This window comes from Lepidochelys olivacea (assembly GCF_965140295.1).
Source record: "Lepidochelys olivacea isolate rLepOli2 genome assembly, chromosome: 10".
NCBI lineage: Eukaryota > Metazoa > Chordata > Testudines > Cheloniidae > Lepidochelys > Lepidochelys olivacea.
The window spans coordinates 58202774-58230550 of NC_140420.1; the positions used below are offsets into that span (position 1 = coordinate 58202774).

The 27777-nt window shown below is 38.9% G+C and overlaps 1 protein-coding gene across 1 annotated transcript in view; it reads left to right on the plus strand.

Moving 5' to 3' along the window:
• Positions 1-27777, plus strand: part of MYO1E (myosin IE) — a 140234-nt gene that overhangs the window by 89601 nt on the left and 22856 nt on the right. The window contains exons 15-22 of the mRNA XM_084640799.1: positions 2154-2239; positions 2933-3014; positions 5431-5537; positions 9225-9323; positions 13765-13909; positions 20956-21070; positions 21899-22068; positions 22620-22765. Coding sequence (XP_084496925.1) covers positions 2154-2239; positions 2933-3014; positions 5431-5537; positions 9225-9323; positions 13765-13909; positions 20956-21070; positions 21899-22068; positions 22620-22765 — 950 coding nt within the window. The remainder of the gene's footprint in view (positions 1-2153; positions 2240-2932; positions 3015-5430; positions 5538-9224; positions 9324-13764; positions 13910-20955; positions 21071-21898; positions 22069-22619; positions 22766-27777) is intronic.

A 27777-nucleotide genomic window follows, 5' to 3' on the forward strand; every position in this document is an offset into this window, starting at 1 on the left:
TACAGAATGTGGGTTTTTTAAATTTTTTGATTAATCTCACACTAGGGACAACGGTCCTAGAGTCAGATTAGCAATTTGCATCTGTGATAAAATAGTTACAACAAAACCACTAGTTAAAGATGTTATCAATTTGTATACTTACGGATGTGCAGTATCATTCAAGGTCAAAAAATTTTCTGCATGTCAGGGAGAGATTAGGTTAAAAAAAAATAATGAGATTAAGGACATACTTTAATTGAGAAGTCAAGGAAGAAGCCTGCCAAATTGTCATTTCTCCCTTGGGCCTTACCCTTACTCACACTGAGTAGACCCTTTATACTGTAATAAGTTCTGTTGAAATCAGTGGGACTGCTTGTGGAATAACATACTGCTTAACAAGAGAAGTAGTATCAGATTCTGGCCCTGAACTTGTACTGTGGCAGCATACTGCAGGGATTTCAGAAAGTGTGTTATTTTATATATCAAATGTGCACCCAACAGGAGTAAGTTACAAACAGATTTGCAGCCATAGCTCTGAATTTCCTTGATTTGTTGGTTAAATGTAGGTCCTTTGCATTAGTTTCATTTGATCAGTTATTAAAAATACAAAATAAAAATAACCAAGAAACTGATATAAGAATCAGTCAGTAGCATTTATGTGAACATTTTAAAAAAGGACCATAGAAAGTATTGGGTCAGTGCCTATTCTGTTTCCAAGAGAATGTAATAGGAAACCTTAGAATTCATTGAGAACTAGAATTAGAATCAGAATCATAACTGAATATGAAATATGGATATACAGGAAAAGGTGTTATGAAAAGTAACTAGTTGTATGTACATAGATACTTTTCACATATGAATATCCTCCCTAGTTGCAAAAGCAATCATGTATAAGGACTAACTGTTTGTAAAACTAGAAGGTGTGAAGAAAAAGCAAAAAGTATTAAAATATTTCTTGGAAGAGAAGAAAAAGTTTGACATGTGACTGACAGTTTGTTGCCAGAATTTAGACCAATATGAATAAAAACAGCTGAATTATAAGCCTCTGAAAAGTGGTGTTTCCAATGGAAACCACAACGACCCTTAACAGTTAAATTAAAGTCATTTTCTAATAAAATATAGTCCAGCTGTGTATGACTGGCTAGAAGATCAGCAACCAACCATCAGCAGTAAGGCAATTGAAAAGAACATAACATACATAACCTTCTGAGTGAAGCCATGGACTTCAATGAGATCAAGATTTCACCCAGTATTTTCTTATTGTAGTAGCATGTGTACAACAATGAGGCGCAGAATATTTCGTGTATTCTGGTTGGCATAGGTTATTACTACAGGGGTTTCAGTATCAGTCTACCATACATATCTCTTGACATGGTGCTAAGACTCGCAGAACTTTGACATGCAGAAACACTCATTTCCTATTTCTTTCTCGTACTGACTGCAACAACTGTTTCCATTATGGACTGCAGTGCTAAGATATCATCAAGAGAGTCCTTTTTCTTCTTCTTTTTTTAAAAAGTGAAATAAAGGAACCTAGTCAACTTGAAATCTAGTCAGTTTAAAAAACAAACAAGTTAAAATTACTTTTGCATCTGTCCCCAAGTGTGTCTGCCAATTTTTGTGGTTTTTACAAATGACATTGTCTGTGGCAGTGTGAGATACCTACTGAAACCAGAGAGGAAGTGAATTACACAGGAGAAACACTGAAACTGATGGCATACAAAGTGCTGTCAAATAATGGTGTCCCTCTTAAATTTGGAATCAATATGCAGGTGTTCTGTTTATTATTTTGTACTAAGTCCTGCTGTATTTCTCCTATTTGTTCTTGATTTTTTTTTTAACACCGCAGTACTTATTGATCTTATTGAATTACAGAAAACCTTGATTATGCAGAACTTTTGTTGTTGTTGTTGTTGTTTTTCCCTATATGATGTTAAATTTATTCCCAGGCTGTTGCATCTCATTAACCAGCTGCATGGTATTCTTTTTCATTAAATTCTAAATACATGACTGACATCAGCTAAGTCTTACATGACAAACTCATGAGGCAAATTATATTCAGGGATTTATTGGTTACCATGAATCAGATCAACAGAAAAATCATGGGGGTTTTAAAATATTGTTTAATTATCAGGGTCTCTACTAAACAACATTTGATTTCCACCTTGACCCAGGTATCCTATGATATGGATGGATTCTGTGAGAGGAATCGGGATGTTCTTTTCATGGACTTGATTGAACTCATGCAGAGCAGTGAGCTGTACGTAGACAAAACTTGTTTAACACTTAACACTTTTGGTGACTAGAATGTTGGTTCAAGTAGATGCCGGTGGCCTGATTCTCCACTGCCTTGCACCATGTGTAGCCATTTACACCTGCGCAAAGTGAGTATAAAACACGACCAAATCAAAATGGTAGCATTTTGTAGCCAGTTTACACAGATGTGAATGACTATACACTGTGCAAGGTGCAGTGGGGGATCAGGCCAAAAGTAGACTAGATATGATCAGTGTACAGGCTAGATATGATCAGAATCTCGTCCAGTGATTTGTAAAGTGCTTTGAAATCAATAGAAGAAAGGTTCTTGGTTAAAGGTACAAAGTAGCATTTTTAAATATTGTATATTTTAATTAATAATGTTGATATATTAATTTTTAAAAAAATTAAGGCTATCCATATAATATTCCTTTGAATCTGGGATTTTGTGACCCTTCAGAAATTCACGTGTCAGCGAAAGGGATTGCTGAAAAAGCACTGTCTGCAGATAAAGCTGTTGGAAAATGTTGATCTTAGATTGATTTGGTATGTCTGCATTCGCAACTTACTGTAAATAATCATGCATAGTCTACTAAACCACCAGTTTCTACCATGTATCCCTTGATATACTGCAGTGTGCACGATGCATTGTTGTTCTGTCCTCATACACCAACATGTCTTGCTAATTCTTTTCCAGACCTTTTATAAAGGCTCTATTTCCTGAAAACCTCCAAGCGGACAAGAAAGGCCGCCCAACCACTGCTGGCAGTAAAATTAAGGTATGTTCAGTTTATGCCTCTTGGATATAACTGGTGGAAAGGGCGGGGACAATTTTTCTTGGAGTTAGTGTTTTTATACTTGAAAACTTTCCTTTTACAGTAACAGGATCAGCTCAGAGGGGTCTGATGCCCTAGCCTTGATAGAAAGACCCCCTCCCTCCCCAAAAAAAGTCAGTTTCCCATCTCATAGGTACCTATACAAACAGTTACTGAACATTTTTCTACTTGGTATGACATCTGTTTTAGCTGAATTGATGAGCTAGACCTTGTGACCTCTTCATACTTAATATTTCCATAGTGCTGGAAAATAAATTAGTTGTATGAGTGGTAAATACTTTTATTATGGTTATTTAGTAAATTTATTAAGGGAGAACAAGCCCAGCTACACTGTATCCAAAATAAGAAATGTGCCTATACTTCAAAGATAACAGGCCAAATTTCTTAGCTGGTAAATTGGTACAACTCTATTGACATCAGTGGAGGTACACCATTTTACACCAGCCAAGCATCAGGCCCAGAGTATTTTGTTTAAAGGTGAATATTGCATTTGGGAAATATATACAGGTTTTTGCATTGTAACCATTTCAGAATGAAAGTGAAAATTCAGTCAACTTCAGTATTTCATTAAATGTCAAAAAACAAAACGAAAATATCCCAGCAGATTCTGCACAACTAACAAGCAAGGGAGTACCTTCAAATTAGCAACATTCCTGGGCTTTGTGAATGAATAGGGAAGGAGTCCTGGAACTTCACATACGCACAACTTCACATACGCACTGTATACAAAATCGCTTCATAACCAGGCCAACTTTGTAACTTTTTTCCTCATAAACAAAATAGGAGTTCTGGACAGTGAAAAAGAGTGAAAAGCACTTTATTCATTAAATACTGTACATACATACCCACACATACTTATACATTGCATCTGGAAAATATATTTCCCCCCCAATTACATGTATATAATTTTCCTCCCCAAATACAATATATAGTATGTGTGGGTGGGTGTGTGTATTTAATGAAAAAAGTGGTTTTCACTGTTTTTCATTGTCCAAAACTCCTATTTTGATTATGAAGAAAATTACAAATCTGGCTTGGTTGTAAAGTAATTTTGTTTCAGCCATCACAACATTATCACTTTATGTGAATTTTTTTGCCCAGCTTTAGTTTGAATTTCCAAAATGGCAATTGGTGGCAGTGATAGCAGCACTGGCATGTGCATAATGAATGAGACCCTTCAAACAGCTGCTTGGTGTCCTGCAATTAACTACAGATAACTTGTCCCTTAACAGCCCAGAAAGCCTGATCCAGTGCTCACTGTAATCAATAAAAGGCTCCTGTTGACTTCAGTGGACATTGAATCAGGCCTCACTGTTCAGATTTCTAGCATATTATTTGAAGATTGACCTGAACCTATGCCCCCCAGATCCCAAAGTCCCAAAAATTTGGAAGAGTTTGGATCCTAATCCGAATTTAGCAATTTCTTGTTATTATTACTGCAAGAAGGCTATTAATAACTTGAATTCTCACTTACGTCAAATAGATCTTAGCACTTTTGTCTAGAAAGCAATGTTAGTCTAACGACACTGCCCCTTTTGTCATATTTCACCTTGACTGTTGAGATCAACTGAAAAAAGAAAAGGAGGACTTGTGGCACCTTACAGACTAACAAATTTATTAGAGCATAAGCGTTCGTGAGCTACAGCTTACTTCATCGGATGCAACTGAAGCATTCACATAACAGCCCCCAGATTTAAATGTCAGGGGCTGGAGATAGGGTGATTTCATTTAAAAGCCATCAACTCTCAACTCACTCCCCACCCTCAGGGCCTCCTACCATGGCAGTATATCTACTAAAGTGTTTTCTTAGGAGGTGGCTTGGCATGGGATTGAGTTTCACTGTAGTGGGAGTTGGTGGACTTTGTCAGTGGATGTAAAGTCAGTCTGGTTGTATTAATTTGTGCATTCAATGTGTACATGTGCCTAGAGATGACAATGGGTATATTTTACAAATCAAATCAATAAGATGGAAGAGTTCCCTTTTTTTGATGGAGCAAAGATGAATTATACAACACAAGAGCGAGAAATAGAAAGATAAAAGTCCAGTAATGTAAAAATAACTGATAGCTTCCTTGCTAATGACAGGTGGCCTTCAATTTGAGATTTTTAATGGAAACGCTTTGTGAATTGTGACTTTTTCCCCATGTATGTGACTATTTCCATGTAGCCCTTTTACAAGGTCAAATTGAGTCTCTCACTAGACAACCACGCTTGTGGGGCTACTTGCTGACTCCTGCTGCGTATTATCCAAAGATACTGTGGTGGTCAGTGGAGCAGTAGACAATTGACACTTTGAAGAAATGTCCTATATAACTTACCTGAATCAGCTCATATCTAAGTTTTGTTCCTCATTTCACAGAAACAAGCAAATGATCTTGTTGGTACCCTGATGAAATGTACACCTCACTACATCCGCTGCATCAAGCCCAATGAAACAAAGAAGCCTCGAGATTGGGAGGAGAGCAGGTACGAGTTAGCCAAGTATGGGGTGGGCAGAGCCAAAGTAACAGTCCAAACAAGGCTTCCTTTTTGAGCAGCAGAAACATTTGTAATCACACAGCATGCCAGCAAACAGAACTGGGTACTCTAGACACAGTACTTGACAGAATCCTTCAGACCTGACATATAACCACTTACTCTACGGCCTCTCCTAAACTCTGAGGAAACACAGTAGTTTTGTTTGATTAGGATTAGTCATTAATGTGGTTAATCGTAGTCTTTCCCGAGCTAGTTGTGGGTAATCACAATTTACAGAATGTATTTGAGTAACTCCCGTAGTAATTAAGGGCTAAATTTTCAGAACAGTATAATAGGATTTACACAACTAAATCCTGGTACACACAAACAGAATGTAGCTTATAACTTTTGTTTGCTGCTTTGAAAAACTATAGCTTCTACTAGGTAGTTAAAACCCTAGCAGTCTGAGCAGAAGTCACTCTGGGTATGTCTACACTGTGATAAAAGGCCTGTGGTGCAGCCACAGCTGGCCCAGATCAGTGGGCTCAGGCTGCAGGGCTGTAAAATTGCAGTGTAGACATTTGGGCTTCAGGTGGAGCTCAGGCTCTGAGACCCCATTTTCCAACGATGTGTGTTGTTTTGCCATTGCTGAGGTAATTGGCAATGAAGTACAGGTAAATAGAATGCAACACACTGTGTGATACCATCCCCAGAGGTAAATTGACATCATCTAGCCTTATAACTATGAGCACTTTTCCCCAGTTTTTAAAACGAATGATCTCTCATTCATTAAACTGGATTTTATATTTATATTCTATGCATTGTGGTAAAGCCTCAAACACCCAGAAATTCTTCATAGTTGTTAGTGATGTCCCCAAGGAAAGGCAGATCTGCTCATATGCATATCCCTAAGCAAAACTGTGGTCTGCAGTTTGTTTCTGTAGTGAAGATTCATGGGACTGACCAAAGGGATTTTTTTGTTTTGCTGTTTTCCTTACATAGTATTGTTATCTTACTGCTGTGGGAAAGTTCAGTGACACTGGAAATAGAACATCTAAGTGGGTTGAAAGAGTCACAGTGATATTTTGCTGAACAATATTGGTTTAGCTTTTGAAAGGAATATTTTCATGGGGTCATTTAGTCTCATGCACCACACCGATGAACACATATTTGAAAAATTATTGCGGCTGCATATACGATCTGCTTACAATTAGCCTGTTAATGGACTTCAAAAATATTGTTGTCTTGCTAAAGAAAGAACTTTACCCAGGGGAAGCCTGTGTTACTGTGTACTACACAAACCCATGTCGCTCCAGGTTTGTACTTCATTTAAATAGTTTCAGAAACTGTAGCACTCTGCTTAAGATAGACCTTGTATCAAATCTAAGATTCAGCAGGATTAGTTGCTTATTCCAAAATTTGGGGTGTTTCTTGAAAATGTGTTTTTCTTTCGATTCTGGTACAGCTGCTTGGCCTGAAATTTTTCTGTATTAGCAGAATTCCTAGACCTTGACTCTGCTTGAGGTTGATGCCTAAGGGGAGATTTTTAAGAGTGTCTTTTTCCCAGGAAAAAAAAAGGACAAAAAAGAAATGTTTAAGAAATGTAGTGTTGCTGGACACTGGTACTGGAAGAGTAGTAAGAAAAAAGGAGTTGTATTGTTGTTCCACTGCATTATTCCAGATGTGAACAGGAGGGAAAGCTATAAACAGGAAAATATATTTTTGAACATCATCTCTCTACTGTTACTACACCAGAAGCCTTGGAAGGGGTACAAAATCTACTTTGGTTCCTTGAACACTAACATTGAAATATGCAGCACTTTTTATAGTGAGTTTGAAGTCCAAAAAGCAACTTACATTGCTTAAGGAAACCATTTTTATAAACTTTTATTAAAAATAAAAAATGACTGGTGGGTTTTGTCATTGACAACATGGGATTTAAAAAATGAGAAATTATCCCCCTTTATAGTGTGAGTCATAGAACAGGAATGTCTCGATTTAAAAAAATCAATGGGCAAAAAAAAACATCCTGTACTTTAGAGGCTTGGAATGAAGCTAAACTTAGAAAATAACTCCAGTGAAGCAACAATTGAGAGCAATGCTTAATTTGTGCGGGGCTTGCCAGGGCTGAGCCCCGGCACCTCTAGTCTTGGCAGTTCATAGCCCCGGCACCTTTTTCGCTACAAATTAAGCACTGATTGAGAGGTACCAGAATTTGAAATAGGTCTTTGTAAAGAATGGAAAGATGGTAAGCAAAATTATATACATAATTTAAAGAAGCATTTTTTTAATGTGGTGATTTGTTAAATTAATTGAAAAAATTTAGCAGTCCTGTTGTTTCTTATTGCAAGCTATTCAGATTTGGACCTTAAAAAAAATAATCAGTCATTTTAATACACACCCCCTCCAGCTCTCTGATGTGAATTATAAACATTCAGGAAATTAGGGAAATGCAGAGCAGTAAAGCAGGACTCCTACAACAGCAACAAAAGTTCACTGAAAGATAGTCCCTTATTCTGAGTTAATGTCTAAGCTTTAAGAAGTGGTCTAGCAGTATATACTTTTGTTTTTAAATTTAGAAAAATGTAAAATGTGCTCCCAAACTCCAGAAAGGGAGAATGAAGTCCCAAAGAGAAGCCCTTTCTTTTACATTCTATTTTCCCCTTCGAGATTTAAGATGAAATCCTCAGCTCCTGTGCAGAACTGAAGTAAAAGGGCTTTTCACAGAGGAACTATAGAGCTGTCAGAGGAATGGAGTCTTCCCCTTCAGCCCATAGACAAGATACAGAGCACCTCCACAGCCTGCCTACAGCTGTTAGTTCAGCCTCTGGGACTGGTGCCAACCTACAAGGCTTGTGGCCATTAGAACTATGCAGTGTGTGGACTGCTGAGCATGCTCCAGCCACTCTTCCAGCCTGACACAAATCTTCCCTCTGTAATATGGCAGAGATAGGAGCCATGGTACCCAGGGACACACTGCTCAGCTTCTGCTTTCCAGCCCCTGGTACTCCAGAAGAGTGCTATTTTGGACCTTTGACCATCGAACTTGGCCCTTCTTGCACAGTATTGAGTCTGAATAGCCATATATAAGATACTATGTTTAATTTTGAGCTATGTAAAGTGCAGGTGAAAATTAAAAATTTATGATAAAAGAAAACAGGTTAGTCTCCCAACGTCCAGTGTCATCTCAGTATTTGGGGCATTTGTAGGTCAGAATTTACTTGGCTTTTTTTAATGGCCAAGTATTAGAGCCATGAACTGTGGACTAATCAAGTCCTGAATTATTCATTAGACCTTTAAACAAAAGGGAAAAAAGAATATCAAAGTAAAATTGGAAAGTTAAAGTTTTGGTTAAGGGACCTCTAAACAAATGAGAACAGGCTTAATCGAGTGCTCATCTTTCCCTAAACTGGGAAAAACTGTAATGAGATAAACTTACAAGGCAAAAGAACAGAACAGCTACAATAACTCCATCCCAGTCTTGATGGGATCCACATTTTCATCCCACCATGTAGTGACGTACAGTTTGACTATTGTTCCCTTTATACTTTGTGTGAGTGAGCACACACACACACACACACACATGTGGTTCAGAACTAGAGACTTTAAACAGAATATATAATTGTAAGGATACATACGTTTATAAAAAGGCTGAAAAGAAAGGGATTATAAATCTCACTGTGTTTTTCCCCACAGGGTAAAGCATCAAGTGGAATACCTAGGGCTGAAAGAAAATATTCGAGTAAGGAGAGCAGGCTATGCGTACAGACGGGTATTCAAAAAGTTTTTGCAGAGGTACAGTATTACAGGCATTGCAGTATTGCTGTACAGTGGTTTGCTACATGGGTGCGGAAAAGAGGAGGAAAGAAAAGCCACAAGCCCTGAAAAAGTTTCTAGTTTCTCCCATTAGCTTTAACTGTGCAGTATTCAGTTTATATAGAGATTTAAAGGAACAAAGGCTTTTAAAGCCAACTTTTTGCCATTGAGAAGTATCATGTTCTTCTCTCAACTTACCTAAAGTATCAATTCCTACTGCACTGCTATGGATCTCTCAGAGGTAAGAGTTAAAGTCTATGGGAATAGAGAACTAGAAAAGTGTTCAGTAGCATATGCTCCAGTCTATGAAACCCACACTCCTTTGAATGGCTAGCTCTGTATTTGTACATTAACATCTATCTCTTTGCTGAGACTCTCTTAAAGTAATTTCAATCAAATAATAATATATATTCCAGCCTTTGGTGGAATAATTGACACACAGCTACCCAGGATCAAATTGAGACATCTTATGATAGATCAGCAAGCTGGTACTTTTTTTATTTTTTTTTTAAACTTTTAAACTTTAAATCTTGTATTTGAGAATCTAAGCTTTAATTCTAAAATTATATTGTTGCAAAGGCTGAGATAAACAGATCACCCAACATCCACAGAGCGGAACAGAATCACTCAAGATAGCGGATAGATCTAAAATAATGAGCATGGACATCTTGTTTTCATCCGTCATCATGAGAGCCTCAGCCAAGAAGAACTGTTCAGTCTCAGTACCATACTCTGGTGCAAAACCAGATTTTCTGGGATCAAGAAAATCCAAGGAATGATGCACCAAGAAACAAAACGTTGCTTCCTTTTTGGAAGCAACATTCTTAGTGACAGTGCTGCCGGCATGAAGCAGAGTCCTGCCCAGAAACCTCATGATTTTTAGCATGTGTCTCCTCCTTTTTGAAAACAATGGGTAAAATTAATTGGTGATGTACCTCCAGAGTATTTTCAGGGATTAATTTAGCCCCTTTTCTGGGATAATTCATCGTGGAACAATCCTTCACATGATTTAATCTGCTCCCAGTCTTCTAGTAAAACATAAATGTACTTCATATTGTGTTAGCCCACCTCAGAATGTTATGCTGAAGAAATACAACTTGGAGAATGAAGCACTTTCTGCTTACTAGATAGAATAAGCAACCAATAATGCATGTTAAATCTAGTGTCCGCTAGATAATAGCTGAACATTGACTATGTATTGGGCCCATGCAGATTCAAAAACTCTCTGAATGAAAGCTCTGCCCAGTGAAAGCCTAACGGCACTTAGGGAAGAAGGTGAATAGATTTCTACTCTTACAGGCAGAGATCCACAGGCAGTCTTAGTCCATGAAATCTCCCTGCAGTAGGATTTAGCTCTTTGCTTCAGTGCAGTTTGGTAAAGTTTAACTTCTTGTTGTGAGTAAAAATCTTCCTGCACCCTTTCCATTCACAGTTACCTAACATCCAGAACAAGCTCTGTTTTGACACCATGAGTCAGTGTGAGTAAAAGTGGGCTGAGGCATGGGATGGACAGGAAATGCATGTTTGTGCAGTTGTTTTCATTGGGAGTTCCTTGGCAGCTCTATGTAAGTGGAGATTTCTGGGCTGAATGGACTTTTATGTCTGAAATTTTCATTTGCATGTGAAAAGCCAAAGTCACTGAAAAGGCCTGTGTGTTTTAAAGCATAACCAATCCAAGAGCTAAGCCCCATACTCCCATATTTAGACATATGACCTAACTGCTTATTGTGCATTTATAATGGATTCTTTTTTTGGCAGTCATGATTTGGCATTTTTTCAAAGGCATTTTAAACCCAGGCTCAGCACTTGTGCCTGAATCACACTTCCACCTCATATTGCATGAGCTCCAAAAGCCCAGATAGAGGGACATTAATACTACTGATTGAAATGGACACCATCATAGAATACACAGAGATGTGTTTGAGGAGAGTGCTGTGCCACATGGCAATGCACAATATAATACCACCATACATTATTACATATTATAGAATAATGTGGCTGACTGGAAACACAGACACCTCACAGCATTCAGTGTGTGAAGTGATCGTGGTGGATATAACTGGGAGGAAAAAAAGAGTTTCAAAGTTTTTTTTTTTATATAGCTTTGAAGATTACTATTTATATTAAAAATATTTTATTCGCTGATTTCCACCCCTACCACTCCCCCCCCAAAATGGCTAGAATTTGTGATCTGAAACATGTGTAAGACAGATTCAGAGGGAATATGCAAGATAGTATAACTTAGTTTTTCTTACACTGACTTAGTCTCCCTTATATTAAGATTCCTTACACTGACTTAAACCCACTGTACTGATGAATTTACATGCTGAACAGCCAGAAGAAACTGGAAAGTAAGCAGGGTAGGAACCTCGTTAACTTAGAGCTCCTTCTTCTTACTCCTCCACATAAATTACACTAATATTAGATATCCTGCTACATCAGGATGGGTTTACCTATGTCTAAGAGTTTTAGAGGGACTTAGTATTGTCCAACTTACACCATCTTGCATATTACTTCAGCATTTGACCCTTAAACATTTATAAATAGAGCTGGTCCAGTTAGTCATTACAGATGTAGTTCCTTTTGTTGTTCACAGATTCTCCCAGGTTTCTTCTAGTACGTGCTGTTTGTGAGTTTTTTCTTAAGTTTGGGCAAGTAATTTGCATACTTTGGGTTGTTCACAGTCTGTTGCCTGTCACTGTTATTTGTGATGTGTGGTTTGTCATTTACGTCGCATGGCATCTGATCCATGTCTGGGAAATGTTTTAGACAGAAGAACAATGAAAAATGAGCTTTTCTAATAAATAACCATTTGTGCAGTTTCAGGGTCTGGACACATGTCACTAACACCCAGAGGCTGCCTCAAGGAACTCAGGAATCATAGTGAACCAAACGCAACACTTTATCACTGATTTTCCCCCCTCACTATTCAAATAGTTTCACTAATAAACATGTATTTACATTGTACCCCAGCATGCCTGGCAGGCCTCAGGAAAACAAAGTTGTGATAAGGTTGTCCAAAATGGAGATGAATATAAGATTGATTTTGAGGGGCAATTGTCTGCTGCTCTGTTTCCAGTCTAGTTCACAAAGCAGCCCAAAAGTGCTTCAAAAGTTACTTATCCACAGGTATGCTGAGACATATAAAGCCTAGCCCAGTGGTTCTCAAACTTTTTTACTGGTGACCCTTTTCACATAGCAAGCCTTTGAGTGTGACCCCCCTTATAAATTAAAAACACTTTTTTATATATTTAACACCATTATAAATGCTGGAGGCAAAGCAGGGTTGGGGTGGAGGTTGACAGCTCGCGACCCCCCCATGTAATAATCTGGCAACCCCTTGAGGGGTCCTGAGCCCCAGTTTGAGAACCCCTGACTTAGCCCATCGGTGGGCAGTAAAACAAGAAAGCATTGTGACTCTGTTTCTATCTTCTATATCTATCATGTTTCTATCTAGTTAACCCTTAGAAAACTGGGCAGTTCCCATGTTGTTGTAACCTGGGAGTTAGGTAATTTCCAAGGTTTAAGGAGGATGCTATGGGTCTTCATGCCATAGAGAAGAGAGGCCAGCAGTGAATCCCACCCTGTCCTGCCTCTTTCCTTCCATGAACCACCACTTCTCCTGTGGCTGGTTCTCTCAGGCAGAAGCTGCCTGTCTCTGTTACTGGGTTCCATGTTCTCCCTCACTCTACAAAACAGCAGGGTGGTACTGAGATACTCATCCAAGACACACCATTCCCCACCTGCCACATGCCTAGTCTGTTCCCTATTACAGCACTTCCCTCCGACCTCATATTCTTGTTGTGGCCAGTTACAAAGCACCCCAATCTTGAGCAGGTGGTCATCATCATTAGTCCCTCCCCACCCTCCTGTAGGAGAGGCCACGCCAGGGGCCTCCTGGTACAGAGCAGGCCAGCTGCTGACAATAGCTGGGCTGGGAGAGTGAGGCTGGCTACTAGCTTAGAAATTAGAGGTGCTTCACAAATAGCCATAACAAGGATTAGAAGAGGGGAATGGAGAAGGGTTGGAATGGGAAACAGGCCATGTGTTTGGGGTGGAATCAGTGAGGTGCCAAGGATGAGTTACTGATTACTTCAGTATAGATACTGCTGATGAACCTATTTATCCAAGGGTTAAGGAAGCAAAGCTTGACGTATGTGTTTTAGTCACCTGCTATTGGCTTAGGGAGACTGGAAGAGTTGGGACCAAGGACATTCATACTGGACAGCACCACTTTGGTTAAAGTGAAAACCCATAAATTTGTGTGTCCTTCCACATCCCTTTCATAAGCACTGTGACAACACAGAACAGAGGGGTTAACCCTAGGGACAGTACTGGTTGAGAGCCAGTGGCATTCTTCTCCTGCTGTGTGTGTGATGCCAAGTCTTAATATTTTTCTTCTCTCTTACTGCTGTCTCAGATATGCCATTCTGACCAAAGCAACCTGGCCTTCCTGGAAAGGAGATGAGAAAAAGGGGGTTCTCCACCTGCTCCACTCAGTCAATATGGACCCTGATCAATACCAGCTTGGGAAAACTAAGATCTTCATCAAAGCTCCAGAGTCTGTGAGTATGACTCATCCTGAGCCTTTGCGCATGGCACAATTTGGTTGGCGTATGTACACTTCTGCCTTCTCCAGATGTGCAAGAGGCCTGTGTGGGCAGGACCTGAGGGGGCTGGAATAATATCATTCTAGCCAGGCTTGACAGGTCACACACAGGTCTGCTCTGAGGATAGAGGCAAGATTTACAGGTGCTTTTATAATGGGTGCAATATGTAATAAGGCTGCTGCATGACTACTTGTAACACAGTGAGCATGAGAGAGTCGTCCTAAGGAAGGCAAGGTAGGATGCAAGGATACTTTGGAAAGGAGGCTCCATTACACAGCACACGAGGGTTACATGGGACATGGTTTGCACTTAGTTGGTTGTATGATAAATTGTAATATGCAGGGGAGTCAAGCTATGAAACCATATGTGTAACCATTAGAACAAGAAATAAAGCAAGTATTATTTGATCAATCACAAATTTAAATAATGAGGGGTAGAGTCAGCGCAGAGAAAATGCCCAAAATATTACGGAGAAGAAATTGTTTTGTATTTACTAGACCAGCATCAAATGTTCTGGCATGACTGAGATTTGAGAGATGACACCATATGAGCATTAGGGACCTGGACTATTTATCCCAATACTCGCGGAACTCTTGTTGAAAAAAAATCAAGTTCAACAACTTTTGTTGAAAAAAAAATTCTTCTTTTTACATTTATTATTCAAAAAAGATCCTTCTTAATGGGAAAACATATTCCATTCAGCATCATGTAGTCCTTTTCAGTCTTGAGACAATCAGACTTTTGGAACACAGTCACATTAATTAGGGATGGAAGAAGACCTATTAGCTCACGTAGAGCCTGATCCAACACCCATTGAAGTCAACAAAAGTCTTTCTCTGTGGACTTCAGTGGACAATATTTCAGGGCCTGAGTCAGTGGAGGACTGTTCCCATTCCAGTACATTTTTTCTGATGGTGTTTCCACGATTTCCCTTGAAAGAATATTACACAGCCTAATATATCATGAAGGCTGATTGGAAAAATGTATGTCAAAACTTGTTTTCTACTGAGAATTGGATTTTTAACTTAATTAAAATATTCACAGGAGGTATTTGCTTTCCTCACATTTTCAGTTTTTTTCATTGGAAAAACTAAACCTGACTTTTTGGGGATTTTGGCAGGTTTTGGCTGAGAACCAAAAAAAATTCTGTTTTGACAAAAAGTTGAAATTTTCCACGGAGGGAGGGAGATGCACATTTTCCAGCCAGCTCCTAGATGGCATATCTTCCCAGAAAAAAGTACCCACCCACTGGCATCATGGTATTGTCCTATTAAATTATCCAAACTATTAAAAGGGTCACATTAATTTTGAGAGAAGTGAAGCTTTAGATGACTCATGTAGGCTTATATTTTGTCTCTCTCAAAATAAAAGGAGGCATGTGATTGTTACGGGGGAAAACATTTGATTTGCTAGAAGGAGTGTGAAAGGAACTAACCATGTAATGAATACATTTTATTAAAGAATTTCTCTTGTATTTTTGTTTCACAACTTATCTTACAGTGACCAGCACTTTTTTAATCTTAATGTTTTTATTAGATGAGGGAGAGTGAGACTTTGATGGCCTTAAATTACAGCTATTGGGCTGCTTTGCTTTGCTATACTGCAATTAGTATGACTGTTAGCAAAAAAATAAAAAATGGTATGTGCTGACAGAATGCAATATCAGTAATGTTGCTATAACCTGAAGTGCACTGATTAAGGGTGTGACCATGCCCCCATTGAAGTTGATTGAAGTTTTGCTTTTGACCTAACTAGAAGTCCTAGAGCCTGTGTGCTGAAATCCTATCTAGTGCTTGCATCATTGTGAAGGGACTTCTATAAGCTTTCTGTAGATGGAGAGTTGCCAGCTAACAGTGAAGTAAGGTTTTATGAATGGCAGACAGGAGGCCATTTCCATTACACACCTGAATAAATAAGTGTCTTCACGTACAAGGGAAAGTGAGACCCAGAGAAAATGTTTTTTATTAGATTGTGGTTTTCTTTGTTTAATATCAATTTGTACAACCCCCCCATATTTATAGCATTTCTACATCTTTGCAAGATTTGAGGAGCTAAACTGAGCAAAGGGTTTTTAAAAGTCTGAGTCTGCTGCTTGATCTCATGGTTTTTACTGTTTTTCAGGGATCTATTATTGGCTGCTTGAAACAAACTGCTCATGGCAGTTTAACAAACAACAGCAAGAGACAGTAAGCACCAATCTGGACAATATTTTTGTGATTTAATCATTCTATAGTTAGCTGGGTGGTCGTGCTGATAATAAAACCAGCACTAACAAAGAAGGAGAAATTTTCTCCTATAAAAAAGGCAGCCTTCTAACAATGAAATTTACAGTGCCATACATTGATGCAGTGGAATACATTATATTCCATGGCAATTATGAAAATTGCTTTTCTGAACAATTCTAGTAAGTCAAGTCTGTACATTTGGCTGGATTAAAACAAGTACTCTTTCAGCCTCTTATGACTATTATCCAGAATCTCATTCACTAATTAAAAAAAAAAAAAAAAATCTGAGCCTATGATGGGTGTTTCCTCAGAGCGCCACTGAGAAAAAGGAACCATCCCAAGAATTTCGGTTTATGTCCATTTCACTCATATGCCTACATTTATTCTCCTGGGTCCTGGATTAGCCAACCTAGAATATGCCATAGGAATCCAATTTTGTGGGTGGCTGGTGCATGGTTATTTCTGGGTTTTGCACTTGCATAAGAGATAGGATAACCAGATATCAAGTGTGAAAAATCGGGATGGGGTTGGGCAGGAGGTAAAAGGGTCCTCTATAAGACAAAGTCCCTAATATCAGGATAGTCCGAATAATATCGGGACGTCTGATCATTCTAAGAAGGGGACAAACATTTCTGACAGGATAGCGCCCAGGTACCAACTACATCTTCTGTAATTATTTTTTGTGATGTCACCTCTTGTGTTACGTTATACCATGAATGGTTCACCACATCACACTAATATTTAAGGCTGTAATTTAGGAGGCTACATTAGATTACCCACCCATCATACAAGGAGAGAGGGGAAAAAAGGAGAGAAACTATAGTTCCGCACAGTATGTATCAAAATGTAAAAGTCACTGTCAGCTTTTGTGTCCTATTTCATTTATAGCTATATACATAGAGTTGAGGAGGGTATTTTTTATGTTTATGGGTGTGATTCAATACAGAATAATCAATTGCAGGGGCTGTCTGTTCTTTATTAAAAACTATCAGATTAATGCATTTTAGTGTGAGTTCAGTGTTTGAGTGGGGATTTTTTATTTCACACACAGTTTTGAGGCACTAAATAGTTCAGACGCACAGAAGTAAAACACGTTTCTAAAAGGAGTGTGGTAGCATTTCCATATTTTTTTGTATTGAAGTGCCACATTAACTTACCTCATTTCTACATATACATTGAAAATTTTTATTTTCTGCCCACATCATTTTAGTACCCACAAAACAAACATTGACTGCACTCTCTAAAAAGGATTTAGTGTTTGTATTTTTAAAGCACAACACTCCCTGTATTACATATCAGAAGTTTGGGGGAAGAGATAGCGTTTTAATATTTTAAATACGCTTCTTTAGCATTTCACTAACAACCACTGAGGTTGTCACCACCACAGGAACCTCTTGACATTATTCTGGTGTGTCCATAATGGTCCCAAATGCAAAATCTCTATCAGGCTTGAGTCTAATCCACAGTACATGATCACACAATTGCATTATATCTTGACAAGTGGGCCATTGTCTGAATTTCTGCATGGAGTCAAACCTAGGACTTGCTCTGTGTCAGCAGCAATGTTAGTAAGTCAAATATTGATTCTGACAATGAAAACATTAAACATGCACTGCTGACATCAGTTACTTCTGTTTTTTTAATCAGATATGAAACTTGTTAGATTGGCCAGACCTAATTTTAACCATAAGATGAGCTGCAAAGCTTGTTACAAATAAATGTGAAGAGCAGAAGCAGCCATTATGATCTTCTAAATGTGACCTCCTGCATAACACCGGCCAGAGAATTTCATCCAGTAATTCCTGCATCAAGCGATGTTTGAACTAGAGTATATCTTTGAAGAAGAGATCAGGATTGTGTGTTTTCTTTGCAACACAACTGATATCACAAGCACCTACCCTGTTTTTTTCAGATACTATGCTTTAGAGGGAAACCAAACTGAAAATCATGCTTCAGTTTGAAACTTTTGAGCTACAGTTTTTACACATAGCCCTTCAAGTGATTACATTTGTGCATTTGGCAACGTTTTGTGTAGAGTCAGTTTTACTGTTTTCTTGATGCTCAGTTCCACTTCCTGCCCATGGCAACATCACTCCAATGCACTATTCAACATCCAGAACGCCCCTGCAGTTCTGAGGAGTTTAGAGACTGGGAGGACTTCTCTCAGTGCTGCTGCTGCTGAAGAAGCTGGCAGACAGGCAGCCATGTGTACAGAGGAGTGGCAGTGATGCTTTTAGACCTGCCTATTGTCTCTTGCAGAAAAGCCCCTGATAACAGAGGCAAGTGAGCTGAAAACCCCTCCTAAAATATAATTAATCTTCCCAATTATTTGACTGGTATAATTTTAAAACTTGCTCCATTCTCAGTGGATTCTCCTTTAAGACCAACTTCCCATCCTAGGTTTTGTGTAAAAGCTTTATATTTACCATATGATTTCACTTTGGTAGTCTAGTTACTTTGCTGAACATGCAGAAAAGATCTGTTTGCTTTAAAACCCACATTGGATTACATTGGATAGGCATGACATTATTTTTCTTTTGGTAGCATCCATGGTTTCAAACCCCACGACTTTGAAAGACATACACACAAGCCAGCTAATCTTTTAAAATAATATCTTTTATGGAATTAAAACAGCCAACATACACTGGGAATTGGCAGCTTTTTGCCCCCTCTTAGGTTATATTTTAAGCATTTTTTATGAAATTTCCTAATTCTTAGATAATTCATAGGAAAAGAGGAAATTTAGAGTCTTTGGTTTTCTATCTCAGAAAACAAGTGTCATGAGAATTCCAGCAGCCTTTTCTAAGAAACACCCTACAAAAATATAAAAACCAAGAGCCCCTGGCTGGCATAACTGATTTTAAAATGAAAAGAGAATAACCTAGTTTTAGAGGCTTCCCTTTTCATATGGAGTAAGGAGCAGAATTCATCACCTTGCTGGATTAATTTGTGTAAATCTCATGGAATTTTTGAAGCAGTCAGGCCTGTGTCTACACTATAACTTTTAATTGGTTTAGTGCCCACTTAGTGCCATGATTGGCTGTAAGATGGTTTTGTCCACTCATAGCACTGTCACGTTGGACCATTTTCCTACTATTTTTTGGAGATCTCTATTCGCAGTTCCATGTGTTGTGAAGTTTTATGGTCTGTTTGTATTCCTGGCATAACACATTGACATGCCTGTCTCTCAACCAAAATCCAGCAACCACATGAAGTATTCTGTGACCGTGGAAAACAACAGACATATCTTCATGAAGGACCTTTCCCTGATTTCTACAGGATCTTCATGACCCACTTGTGGATATACTGGGATTTTGCATATTTGCAGGGGAGAAACATACATACTGTTTGGCAACAGCCCCCAAAATATTTGTCAACGGACAACTTCAGTAGGAAATAGTTATGGTTGAAAATGTCAGCATCGTTAAGGTCTACCTAATGCCTCAAAAATATGTTATCATTTCCATAGATAATAACTCAGAAGTCTAGAAATGAACATTTGAGCATGCAGACACTATGCTCATGCCATATATTCCTCCCCACCCAACTTTATCTTTGACTCTATGATTTGTATATATACACACACACAGTTAAGAATTCCTAGGATATTATAAAATCCTATTTCCTTATCAAGGGTCTAACTTCCAATGTGCTATAACTAACATATAGTATACCCTGTTACGTATTTAAAAAAAAATAAATAAAAAGCAGCGCAGTTGTTAGTGAACACTAGAGGCATACCGACCACGTAGACAGGTCAGCATACGCTTATCGGAACTTAAGACACCATTCCATAAATCCAAGGTTTTGCTTTCTATTCCTAAGAGCAACTTAACTCCTCAAACACATCCTATGAACTGAAAGCTAATGGAGCTCTGACATGTGGTAAATGGGGAATTTAACTAAAATGGGAAATCTTTAGTTATAATTATATAAGTGACATATAATTTCTTACGTATGGATTGCGAAGAAAATAGTGTTTCAGAACACAACAACGGGGCAACCTCAAGAATTTCTGGATATCGCATCCAGGGAAATTTCCCAGAAACCCCCTAAAACCTTGCCAAGGATCAGTATATCCTGCACAGATTCACTGATCCCGATCCAAGCCATGTCTGCCAGGGAACCTGCCAGGGAACCCCGAGTAACTTGGACCCACAGAACCATCCAGGGGGCTTCCACTACTGAAGAGTGTAACCAAGAGGCACAAGGAGTTTGAAATTCAGACTTGGACAGTGCAGGAGCTAGTATTTATCCACCCTCTGATGCCTCCTGTATGTGAAATGAGAGGACAGTATCAAGTTATGGATCCATTATGACGTGTTATCTAGGACAAGACCAGCCACCTCCTGTACTCTGGCAATGTCATGCCCAGATTCAGCCAAGAAGCAGCAAATGCAGGAGGGCAGGTCATGCAGTATGACTGAGCAGGGCCCACTAGAGAATCACAGCCTAAAGTTGCGATAGCAGTGCTGCAGGGAGAAAAGACTATCCCTATTCACCGTCCTCCAGACTTTGGCAGCAGGAGTAGGGGGTAGACTCTACATGAGCCATCGTTGCCCATATCACCATCAGAGGACACTTCCTCCTTTCCCTGCAAGAGCTTTCTTTCCCAGTCTGATGCTGGGCCCACTGACAGTGGTTGTAAGGCACTCTTGGTTCTGGAGTGTAACAAATAGGTGGCATCCATGGAGGTTGAAAGTGAAATGTGGATTTTTCCAAGCTCACTTATTCCTCACCTAAAGTTTTTGACCTATTTTTCCTCTTTATCTGTAGCTGTTTTTGCTTGAAGAGATGAGAGAAAGGAAGTATGATGGATATGCTCGGGCAATCCAGAAGGCATGGAGGAAATACATGGCCAGGAAGAAGTATGTACAAATGAGAGAAGAAGGTATGTCTTTACTTCTAATGCTGTAGGAGCTATCCCAGAGCCAGAAACAGAGCATGATTCAAATGAGCAAAGTAATATCTCCTATCCTGGAGTGCAAACTCTTGCATTGCTTTGTTTAAGGTTGAGTGCATTTTGCTAACAATTTGAAGTGGTAGGGATAGAAGTTATCTAGTAGTGAGGGAGAGAGCTTTCCACAACTAAACAGAAGCTGGGACTTGGGACTAATATAAATTCCATCCTAGAGTTTGTCATGCTTTATTGCCTTCCTGGGCAATAGCAAAACACTTCTACAAGCCCTTAACTCTAAACCAAAGGTGAGGTGTGCATGTTTTGAAAAATGTCTGATGCTTATTAGAAAACAAATCTGTTATGATGGCAGAGGACTTTGAGTAATAATTCAGGTTTCGTGGATTGGTGCTAGATATAGATACTATTTCATTTCCAGGGACAAATCTTGCTAAGCAATATAGTTCTACAACTTCTTTCTTTCTTTCTTTCTTTCTTTCTTTCTTTCTTTCTTTCTTTCTTTTTGGTAGTTGTTCTTAGAGATAGTTCCACAGAGATCAGGTTTGCATCAGAACTTCCCCTAATTCTGGAGGTGGCTCTCCATTCTGGGCAAAGTATTTAAATAGGTATGGCTTTCAAAGCACACATCTGCCTGTCAAAAGGATTACCAGCTTAACCAGTGCCTTTTTTCACCTGCCAGATTTGCCTAAATTTTCTTCTAATGTTAAGCTCCTCTTGAAGCCCTGTGAGCTCTTTCTTTTCATGAATTTAGAAAGTTCTTTGGTTAGCAGTATTTATTAATGTATTCTTTTGGTGTTCAAGCCTCAGATCTGTTGCTGAACAAGAAAGAGAGAAGGCGAAATAGCATCAACAGGAACTTTATTGGGGACTACATAGGCATGGAGGAACATCCAGAGCTACGTCAGTTTGTAGGGAAACGGGAGAAGATTGATTTTGCAGACACGATTACTAAATATGACAGGCGATTTAAGGTATGGTTACAAAAAAACCTCATGATCCTTGGTCTAGTCATGCTGTCTAAGTTATGAAGCAGTGTTTTTTAGGAACTACCCTAGAAAGGAAACTCCACCATGCTTGGAAAACATCAATTTCTGATTGTAAATAGGGTATAGGGCAGTTCCATACAACCTGGGATTTCAGATCTGAAGGAAAACTATCACTCTTGGGACTAACGGATAGAGGATTCCATCACATTCTTTAGCCATGGTCCATGTTATATCATTTTCAAACTTTCTGTCCCAAGGACAGAAGGGGCTGTGGCAGATGCTGGGTAGAAAGTGGTGTTGGAATTAAGAAATAGAGAATAAGGAGCAAAGCTCTATCTTTATCTAAATGCAATCCAAGCTGAATAACATTCACCCACTTCTCTACATCCTCCTTCCACTGCTCCCCAAACAAAATAAATCTGGTACATTATGTATCTGTGACCCATTCATGTCCTTCTTATTTAGCTAATTTCAGGTGCCTGTGTATTTTGTTGATGCTGTACATCTATATTTTTTCAAATCATTTCACATTTCAGGGCGTGAAACGAGACCTTGTCCTCACTCCAAAGTGCATATATCTGATGGGGCGTGAAAAGGTGAAGCAGGGGCCAGAAAAAGGCCTGGTGAAGGAGGTGTTAAAGCGGAGGATTGAGGTGGAGAGAATTCTTTCTGTTTCCCTAAGGTCAGTGCCTGGCCAGGTTCTTTCTGTTGGCAGAGAAAAATCATGTAGGAACAGGAGAGGGGAGGTTGTTTACTAGGGCTGGAATTATATAAGCACTATTCAGTGAATTTGAAAATTAACAAAGGCAAGGGGACTGGCAGTTCTGAAACCAAACTGCTTTTCCGTTCTTACCAATATGCTAGCTACAGGAGTACACACACTTACATTTACACACAAACACATACAGATTTTCTGAGTACCTGTTAATGTGGTGCAATCAGTAGTTCTTTTACAGGAGTTCTCAGTTTGGCCCATGGCTTCCCAGAAAAATGTTCTCCGTCTGCATTAACATTAAGAGGTGGTAATGACTTTTGATCCAAAGGTCTGTCTTAGAAGTAATTCCTAATGCTTTTTGAGTATTTTTTGTGTGAGTCCTACTTCCTGGAGTGGTGTTCTCTCTGGCCATTCTACATTAAGACTTTAATGCTGGTTAGTCTGCTAAGTACTTCTGCTGACTCAGGGACAGACACATTCCAGATTACAGGAAATAGCTTCTGTGGTCACATAATGCTTATAAACCACTTCCAGGTGACTCAGTACAAAACAGCAAGAAACTGCACATCAGACAAATGGATACCCATCTAAAACACTTCCTCCCTCACAGAAGGAGAGAACAAACTCTCCTGCCATCTTTTTAGTTATCACATTTTGCTAGTGCTGGCATTTAGATTGACATTCAGTACACAATGATACAGAACCATCTGCTTAGGGCAATAAGAGGAATTAAATATTAAACGAAACTAATTATTTTTAAAATATTCCCATACTTAAGTATTATGGGTTGATAACTAAAAGCAAACTTTTGAAGTACATGTTTATAAATACCTGTCTCATACTAGTCCAGTGTAAAACAGGGTGTAAAATGTGCCCGCTCATTCTATGGCATTTCTAAGCAGATAGGTTAACACATACTGGTCCTGTTCTTTTCCACAGCATTTTCAAAGCAGGCCTGTGTTGTTTTATTTGTCACACAGTTATAACAAGAATTGCAACCGTGAATGGCTACAGTAATAGGTGTTGGCTGGACGTTAGAGTGAAGTCTCTTATTCTGGTGCTTGAAAACTAAACTGAGTGTGGGTCCTGAAAATTACTACATCTAGACACTCAGACTAGGACCCTAGTACTCTGTGTATACAGCTGTACTGAGTAAGCTAAAAAGAAGCATGCCTCCAGACTGCCAACTCAGTAAGAGTGGTTACACTCATTACTTCAGATGGGAGCATACCTTTCTGTAGATAAACCAAATCTGATGAATTCAGAACTCTATATTTATTATATTGATGTTATATTTAATGAGGCTTTGACCATGAGTTGTCAATGTGCTGTTATCGTCATAAACCAATGCTTGTGGCTTCCAAAAATTTCAGAAATTACATGGCATAAGAAAAGGAGTACTTGTGGCACCTTAGAGACTAACAAATTTATTTGAGCATAAGCTTTCGTGAGCTACAGCTCACTTCATCTCACTTCATCGGATACATTCAGTGGAAAATACAATGGGGAGATTTATATACATAGAGAACATGAAACAATGGGTGTTACCATACACACTGTAACCAGAGTGATCACTTAAGGTGAGCTATTACCAGCAGGAGAGTGGGGTGGGGGGGAACCTTTTGTAGTGATAATCAAGCTGGGCCATTTCCAGCAGTTGACAAGAAGGTCTGAAGAACAGTTCGGGGGGTGGGGGGGGGAGGAGATAAACATGGGGAAATAGTTTTACTTTGTGTAATGACCCATCCACTCCCAGTCTCTATTCAAGCCTAAGTTAATTGTATCCAGTTTGCAAATTAATTCCAATTCAGCAGTCTCTCCTTGGAGTCTGTTTCTGAAGGTTTTTTGTTGAAGTATTGCCACTTTTAGGTCTGTAGTCGAGTGACCAGAGAGATTGAAGTGTTCTCCAACTGGTTTTTGAATGTTATAATTCTTGATGTCTGATTTGTGTCCATTTATTCTTTTACGTAGAGACTGTCCAGTTTACCAGTGTACATGGTAGAGGGGCATTGCTGGCACATGATGGAATATATCACATTGTCTCCATGTTTAAAAAAATAAACATAGTGAGAGTTGTCTTTTTTTTAATGTTTTCATTTTAGTGTGGGCCGTACTCAGAATGAATATTTCTTACACAGGTTCTTGTTCTCTATTGAGTTAGGGTAGCCATGCTAAATCAAGTAGGAAGAAGGGCACAAAGGTTACTATCTGTAATAGGACCAGACTTTATGGGGCATCTGAGATACTTCTGCCCTGAAAATGGCAAGAATTAAAAGTTTTCATTGCCATTCTTAATAGATTTTTACTGAACTATTGGAATAGTATAGAATCCTTCCTGTTGTACACTTAATGCCAATTTGTGTGCCTGTATGTTACCAAAGGCCGAGTATTCTTGTAGAAAAACAATCTGCCTCTTTTTTTTTTTCTTTCAAACACACGGAGTTCAGAAACCTCACGGAGTACTATTTCTATTTAAATTCTCTATTATTCTCTCAAACACAAATCAATCCCCTAATTTTCAACACAATCTTTCTCAGCCTGGAAATTTCTGCATGTTTTTGAATATATTTAAAATAATTGGATTCTGAGCCAACCTGGAAATGAGTCTGAATATACCCCAGAAGGAAAATATGCTAAATTAAATTTTCATCAGGTCATATAGACTGGATTACAATTATACTTATGTAAAGGGCATTTCAAAGGGTTCATTTCTTTTCTAAACTGTTCTGATTTAACAGGAGCACTCAGAATAGAAGAAAGCATTTTTTAAAATGGGGATGAGGGAGGGAGAAAGGGTGATTAATTGTCAGAGAAGTACGAAGGTTCAACTTTTCCTCTCCTTAATGTTCTGTTTGGGGATTACCTGGGATGGAATTGCTGTGGTTTGGTTACAGAGGAGTAGAGTGAGTGTTGACACTTGTATTTTAAGTTTCAGCGTAGCAGCCGTGTTAGTCTGGATCAGCAAAAAGAAAAGGAGGACTTGTGGCACCTTAGAGACTAACAAATTTATTTGAGCATAAGCTTTCATGAGCTACAGCTCACTTCATCAGATGTGAAAGCTTATGCTCAAACAAATTTGTTAGTCTCTAAGGTGCCACAAGTCCTCTCATCAAGGGCATCTAGAATGGGCTGATAGGTATTCTCTCTCTTTTGTATATATATATAAATAAATACTCACACTCTGTAAGGGAGAGACTTGCAGCCCACAGCAATTTGAGGGAAAATGAATATCAAAGAGCTGCTGCTGGTTGCTTCTCCCACATTTAAAGGGCCAGCTATCAGCCAGGCATGCTGGGAAAGGATCATTGTAAAAGGGTGTGCCCAAAAGGGGAAGTTAATTAATAGCCAGGTAATCAGAAAATAGGTAATTGTAAGAGTGAGAAGACTGAATTAGGTGAAAGAACCTTGTGTGCTTGACCTAATTAGTCCTCTTCTATTTTATTATGATGTGTTGAAGTAATAAATATCCAGATTTCTTTTAGACATCAGTGACTTATTTTGATTTACTCCCATATGTACTTTTTTGAGAAATGAAGTCATCTGCTGACAGCCATGTAATTTTGGCTTCCTTTCCACCTGGCTATTGAGAGGTATGGTTTGCCACAGCTTTCAGTTGCAGTCACTAGAGTACATGGATATTGACCCTCTGAGTATTACTGTAGTAGCTACTTCTAATAAACTGCAGTTTAAAAAGAGCCTTTCTAAATGAATATTAACTGTAAATCTAATAGGATATAAAATGCTGAAATACAAATTCATTTCTTTTCAGCGAGAAATGCAGACAACACCTTCCGCTTTTGCTTAGTATGTGACATCTAATATGCTGAGAGAGTAACCCAATATTTTCTAATGTTGTTAGCAGTCAGAACAGAAGATGAAAGGGAGGCCAGTATGCAACAAAGCCTCACACTGGTATGGGTGCCTTTAAAACCAGTGTGCAGCTTCTAACATCTGTAAGAAATTGCAGCCCAAACACATGAGTAAGAAGGTAGACCGATCCAAAGATTAGTCTGAATCAGAGTAGGAGAACAAATACACTTGCAAGTTTTTGTTTCATGGCTTTATGCATGTGACCAGGATAATGCGAATGGGGAATGGAGCCTTTTGATAAAAATATAAGCCTCTTCTAGTGATTTTGCACTCACATGCCTCTAAAACGGAGCTTTTAATTGCAACTGTTTGGGGTGTTTGTGGAGAACATTTGTTATAAATCACCCAGACACCTTCTTCCTCAGTCATAGCCTGGTCAGACATGTAACCATGATGTCAGTGTCCTTGCTTTGTAACCTACTGTGACCACTTCTTGGTGAAAAAGTATGAGCAAGTGAGAGAGACACAGACTTCATCCCTTCAAAAAAGTGTTCTGGAATCCTCCCACAGCCTTCCTTTAAAATGCTTCAGTTCCTAGCCAGAGGGCTGGGATATTAGCACATCAGTACTAAAACCACTACCCACTAGAGAAGCCATGAGGGAACACTCTGACAAGAAGACCTAAGACTGGTGGAATATCAGAGAAGCTGTGGCTTCAGTCACTCTGCAGAAAGCACCCCTGCAAAAAGGGCACCCAACCTCTTAAAAAAGGGTACAGCTTTTTGAAGTGAATCATTATTACAATATCTGATAAGCCCATTTCTTCACAAAAAGGGGAGAAAGAGACAGGGGGTCAGTTTGTGAGCTGGTGTAAATTGGCATGGCACCATTGAAGTCAGTAATATGATAATTATGCTTAACACTTTAGCTCACAAAAGCTCATGCTCAAATAAATTGGTTAATCTCTAAGGTGCCACAAGTCCTCCTTTTCTTTTTACATCTTCAAAGTGCTGTACCAGTAGTAACTCAGGCTTAGATCCTCAGAGGTATAAAGGCACCTAGCTCCCATTGAACTGTGAGGTAAGCATTGATGCCCCCTTTTACAGAATAGAAAATGGGGCACAGAGGAGCAGACACAGTGACTAAATGACATGGCTCAGGAAGTCTTG